The sequence below is a fragment of the Oryctolagus cuniculus genome, chromosome 4 (genome assembly GCF_964237555.1).
Source record: "Oryctolagus cuniculus chromosome 4, mOryCun1.1, whole genome shotgun sequence".
NCBI lineage: Eukaryota > Metazoa > Chordata > Mammalia > Lagomorpha > Leporidae > Oryctolagus > Oryctolagus cuniculus.
In genome coordinates this window covers 94913992-94919991 of record NC_091435.1, presented here as the reverse complement: position 1 = coordinate 94919991, position 6000 = coordinate 94913992, and the positions used below count along the sequence as shown (strand labels likewise).

Here is a 6000-nt window from a genome sequence, read left to right as displayed (position 1 = left end):
ATAACATCTAGATCACAGAGTATTCAGTGCTACTACAAAATTCTGCAGGTGGGTTACTGGCAGCGATAATAAGAGAGACCACTTGTAGATAACCCTGTATTCTACCTACTAGAAGTATAGTAACACATAATGTATTGATTTGGGGGTATAAACTGCATTCTGAAAGGTGCTATTTCATCCTCATGAAGTGTTGTCTCAAAACTGACATTTCAGGCCGGCGCAGCGGCTCACTAGGCTAATCCTCCGCCTGCGGCGCCAGCATACCAGGTTCTAGTCCCGGTCGGGGCGCCGGGTTCTGTCCCGGTTGCCCATCTTCCAGGCCAGCTCTCTGCTGTGTCCCGGGAGTGCAGTGGAGGATGGCCCAAGTGCTTGGGCCCTGCACCCAAATAGGAGACCAGGAGAAGCACCTGGCTCCCAGCTTCAGATCAGCGTGGTGCGACGGCCGCAGCGCGCTGGCCGTGGTGGCCATTGGAGGGTGAACCAACGGCAAAGGAAGACCTTTCTCTCTGTCTCTCTCTCTCACTGTCCACTCAGCCTGTCAAAAAAACAACAACAAACAACAACAACAACAAAACAAAAAAACAAACAAACAAAACAAAAACAAAAACAAAAAAACTGACATTTCAGCGGTCTCTTCAAGAACACCCTTTTGCTCTGTTTGGAAGGCTGATGGCTTCTGAATGGTGCAGTATATGATTGAACTAGAAATTTTCACGGTCATATGCCATTTCAGTATCTCTTCATTCTAAAGTGTGTTATTTGGTCTGATGCAATATTACATGAGGTCTTGTGTAACTGGCTTAGATTTAAGTCCTTGGAAAATGGTGCTGCAGTCCTACAATCAGGAAAAGAAAATGTATATCTGGAACATTTGTTAGTGCTGCTCAAGATGGATCACTGGTCTCCCAGGCAGAAGTGGTCTGATATGAGTGACTCACTCCCAAGGGGTTGGTTGGAATCCTTGAGTACCAGCAATATCTGGGACGCAGCCTTCATCTCTGCCTGGCAAATTGTACATTCAGCAACCAGACCGGCCTTGGTGAGTGGGAGCCCATTCTTTTGGGTTCATACATAGCCTCCATCCCTATAACCAGTCCCACTCTGTTCCTGGGCACCCCATGTCAGCCCTACAGTAGGTAGAAATAAAAATCTTATGCATCACTTATTTTAGAACAGTCATTCTAAAGAGTCACACCTCCTGTTCCACATGGTGGAGAATAGCCCAGGCTGTCTCGGGAACATGAAAGGAGGCTATAGAAAGACTGGCCATCCATTGTTTGTCTCCAAGCTATTTAGCACAGCTTTATATCTGGTAAGGCAAAAACTAGCACCCTAACTCTGGCCTTGTCTACTCCTAACTGCAGAACACGATCCAATACATTTTTCCCCTGTTTTGTGATGTATATTTTTCAAAAGGAAACAAAGAAATAAATATCAGCATTTTGTTGTAAAATTAACAATTCTGGAGCCAGCATTGTGGCATAGAGAGTAAAGGTGCCGCCTATGACACCAGCATCCCACATGGGTGCCTCTTCAAGTCCTGGCACAAAACAGGGGAAAAATGTATTGTATCGTGTTCTGCAGTTAGGAGTAGACAAGGCCAGAGTTAGGGTGCTAGTTTTTGCCTTACCAGATGTTAAGCTGGGCAGTATGGCAAACCCCCACGTTCCATACATCCAGTTTTAGGAAATGATGTATTTCTATTGTATTGCATTAAGTTTGCTCCATTTTCTGCCACACAGTTCGCATTAGGAGATGTTCCTGAGAATCAGTTGGGTATCCAAAAACTTAGCGGTTGACAACACTTAAGATTTTTCTGCAGCTGCTCAGATTTCAGATCTTCATCTTCCTAACAAATATCCTTGAATTTTATATTTCTTTTTATGTAGAAAGAATTGTTAAATTAAAAAAGATTTATTTATCTATTTATTTGAAAGAACTACAGAGAGAGAGGTCTTCCAGCCAGTGGTTAACTCCCCAGATGGCTACAGTGGCCTGGGAAAAGCAGTGTAAGATGGCCCAAGAACCTGAGCCCCTGTCATCCACACAGGAGACCTGCATGAAGCTCCTGGCTCCTGGCTTCTGCCTGGCCCAGCCCCAGCCATACTGCCCACCAGATGCTGCGGCTAAGTGTTTCTGCACGTGCCCAGTTGGGTCCTACTTCTAACTAGTCGATAGGATATCATTCATATGTTCAGTAATGGTTCCACTGTCTCCTTTACCTATCACAAGAAAGCTTTTCTTTGTGCAACTTTGAGCTGGAGGCCGAGTACTACCAGAGGAGGGACCCCTTGTGTCCCAACAGACATGCCACACTGCGTCACACACACCACATACACAAACACTCTGTTTACAACCGGGCATAGCCACGCACACACTCAAGTACACACATACACAGCACCCACACTCCATTTCAGTCATACACAGCCTCGTCACACGCACCTCTGTGCCCCCGACAGTCACGTCCCAGATAACGCACTTCACACACCCACACACTAGTACACACGCGGCCGCCCACAGCACCCTGCTCGGCCGACTTCCCCCTCAGCCAGCGGGCTGCAGCCCCCCAGGTTAGGGGGAAGGAGTGAGGGGTTAGGAAGCACGCGCGCAGCGGACGGGATCTGGCGACCGCGCTCCCCGGAGGCGCCGGGCGCGTGCGCGTGCGCGAGAGGCGCGCCTTTGGCCGAGGGAAGGGAGCGAACGAGGCGGCGGCGACAGGACCCGCTTGGGTTGCGGCGCTCCCGAAGCCGCCGCTCGCGGACTCCCGGCCCGGGCCCGTCCGCCCTCCCGCGTGTGCCGGCGCCTCGGTCCTGCCGGCCCAGACGCCGCTGGTCCCGGCTCCTACGCTGGGCTGCAACTGAGGAAATGAGGGTGGCGCGGGCGCCGGAGCGGGGCTGGAAGAGCGAGAAAGTGAGCAGAGCGCCCGCCGATTCCAAATTACACTCTGGGCACTTGAATGGAGGAGACCGAGAGACCGAGCCCGTTTAGGAAACCTTGTACCGGCCTGAGATGGGAGGGCAGGGGCTGGGCCTTGTTCAGGTTGAGCCACCTGCAGAGGTCCCGCACGTCCCAGGGGCTCAGCTGATGGGCGGATGGAAGATGCATCAGAAGAAAGGAGAGAGGATGGGCAGACGAACTGGTGGACCTCACGGGGCTCCGTGATTGTAAGACAAGTGTCGCTCCTTGGTGGATGTTAGCACCACCTGGTTTAGGCGGAACGCCTGATGTGTGTAGTATGTGTGTTCTGGGTGTGCAGCACGCCCCGTACTCGGCGGGGCACCACACGCGTGTTCCTGAGTAGTGTGACGAGGACAGCTGGCCCCATTCCCTGAAACCAGAACTCGTCCCAGGCAGCCAGCCCCTAGGGGCCGGGGGTTGCAGACCCTGCCTTGCGGACGACTCCGCGGTTTACGGCTGCCGGTCGCCCTCGTGGACGCGCTTGGTGGCGGGAGCCCCACGGCAGCCGAGACCGAAGGAGACCGGAGTTTGCGACGCGGGCGGTGGAGCCAGGGGCGGCGGCGGGGTGGCGCCCGGCGCGCATTGGCCCAGCGGGCGCTCCTCCTCGCGGGGCGGGCCTCGGCGCCCGGAAAAGTGGCGTCTCCCTGCAGCGAGAGGCAGCGGTGGTGGCTTAGGTGACAGAGGAAACATGGCTGAGTATTTACGGCTGCCCAACTCCCTGGCGCTGATCCGCCTCCGAAACCCTCCTGTCAACGCCATCAGGTAACGGACAGTGTTCCTGCCGCCTGGGCTTTCACTCTTCCCCTGCTGACTTGAAACTCAGAGAGACCCTGACCGAGGCCGCGCGGCTGCTGTGTGCCAGGGTCTTTGCCCAGGTTAGCTTGGCTCGTCTCTGCGAACTCTCCTCCGGGGTACTGGCAGGCATTGGAGGCTTAGAGACGCAGACGCAAGGCTGCCAAGTGAGTGCTGGGTCTGTGCGTGCCGACTGCCTGCCGAACCCTCCTGCTTATTTGTAGCTTTGGCTTCTACGGTGGACTTTCTCTTCCAAAGGTCTCGGACTTAATACAAAGGTGGACCTTGATCCAGCCTCACCTCCCTAACACAGAATCCAGGCTGCCCTTCCAGCGTGTGCCTAAAAGCTTTAAGAATCAGACAAGAAAATGGTTTAATATTTTTGAAAAATAAAGTAAAATCCCCATAAATGTCAATGCAACGCGTAAAGGAGAATTCTGTTAGTCCAGGGATTCAGGATTTTTACTGGGAAGTTCCTTGTCAGAGTAAGCCTACGAAATAGCATTTTCTCTCTCTCTCTCTCTTTCTCTCTCTCTTTTTTTTTTTTTTTTTTTTTTTTGACAGGCAGAGTGGACAGTGAGAGAGAGAGACAGAAAGGTCTTCCTTTGCCGTTGGTTCACCCTCCAATGGCCGCTCTGGCCGGCGCACCGCGCTGATCCGAAGCCAGGAGCCAGGTGCTTCTCCTGGTCTCCCATGGGGTGCAGGGCCCAAGCACTTGGACCATCCTCCACTGCACTCCCTGGCCACAGCAGAGAGCTGGCCTGGAAGAGGGGCAACCGGGACAGAATCTGGCGCCCCAACCGGGACTAGAACCCAGTGTGCAGGCGCCGCTAAGCAGAGGATTGGCCTATTGAGCCGCGGTGCCGGCTGCATTTTCTTAAAAATTGTGCGGTTTATCTTCTTTTATTTCATTGTGGGATACCTTCTTTGTAATGCACTTAGCATTACTTTTAAATTTTATTTATTCACTTGAGAGAGAGAGTGCACGCTCTCATTGTCTAGTTCACTTCCCAAATTCCTGCAATAGCGCCACCATAGGAAGCCAGAAGCTTCAGGTCCCAATCCAGGTCTCCTGCATGGGTGACAGCAGCTCCGTTGCCTGTGCCATCACCTGCTGCCTCCCAGGGTGTGCATTAGCAGGAAGCTGGAATCAGGAGCTGAGAATCAAACCCAGGAACTCCAGGGACATGGACATCTTAATCTCTAGGCTAAACACCCAGTCCCTAAAGCTTTATTTTTTAAAAGTGAGATTGGGGCCAGCATTGTGCCATAGCTGGTAAGGCTGCCGCTGGCAATGCTGGCATCCCATAAAGGTGCCAGTTCGAGTCCCAGCTGTTCCTGGCTCCTGGCTTCAGCAGTCCAGCCTTGGCTATTGCAGCCATTTGGAGGAGGGAACCAGCAAATGGAAGATCTCTCTGTCTTTCTCTCTCTCTAAAATCTGCCTTTCAAATAAACAAATCTTTAGAACAATAAATAAATAAAAGTGAGATCAGTGCTGCCTTTTTGAAACTTAATGAAGCTCACTTGGTTTCATGCTTATATGTCTCTGTAAAAAGTGTGGTTATACATAAGCCTTGGAAAGAGCCACCCATCCACGGAGGGTAGGATTAGTAAAATTATTATTTACATAGAATACTTAAAACATAGACAGAAAAATCTTTGGTCAAAACTCTAATCACATGCTGCTGGAGCAAAAATAAACTAAAAGGAGGAGACCTGCTAGTTTTAACTAAATCTTTAATCCTATCATCAGGTTTAATTTTATCATTACTATTAATATTATAGCTCTTATTTTAATATGAATTATAGCATTTAATAGTACAACAGGAATAAAATCACACAAGATGGTATGTCCACTTACTATTCCCAGAAAAAAAGCAAAGTTCTGTTCATTGGTTCTGAAAAGGGAAAACACAAGAAATGTGCTGACGCATCACTGTGGACTTGCCTGAAACACTCAGTGGCAGCATCCTGGTGCAGCCTCTGCTCAGCAAGACTTCAGGGACACGGTTTCCGGAGTGCAGCACTATAACTAGCAGTGCGTTCTGCTCTTGGATCTGCTCACCTCCTCCACCCCCTGCAGGAGTATTGTCGCTAACTCCCTCATAAAGCTGCAGGGAGGTTACACCGAGCAACACCTCCCTCCCTCTCCTGCCTGCCCCTCCTGAGCTGCTGTGTAATGGTGGTGTACATCCTAGCAAGGTCATCGAGTTTGACAGGTTCCCTGATCTGGTAAAAATATTTTATTTA

General features: G+C 50.9%; 1 protein-coding gene across 2 annotated transcripts in view; it reads left to right on the top strand.

The window, feature by feature from the left end:
• The first annotated feature begins 3554 nt into the window (after positions 1 to 3554).
• The window catches only part of EHHADH (enoyl-CoA hydratase and 3-hydroxyacyl CoA dehydrogenase), a 49417-nt gene continuing 46971 nt past the window's right edge, over positions 3555 to 6000 (top strand). Inside the window, exon 1 of one of the 2 annotated variants that reach the window (XM_002716469.5) lies at positions 3555 to 3720. In XM_002716469.5, the coding sequence (XP_002716515.2) occupies positions 3647 to 3720 (74 nt within the window). In that variant the 5' untranslated portion in view covers positions 3555 to 3646. The remainder of the gene's footprint in view (positions 3721 to 6000) is intronic. The other variant, XM_070072437.1, reaches the window with a different exon arrangement.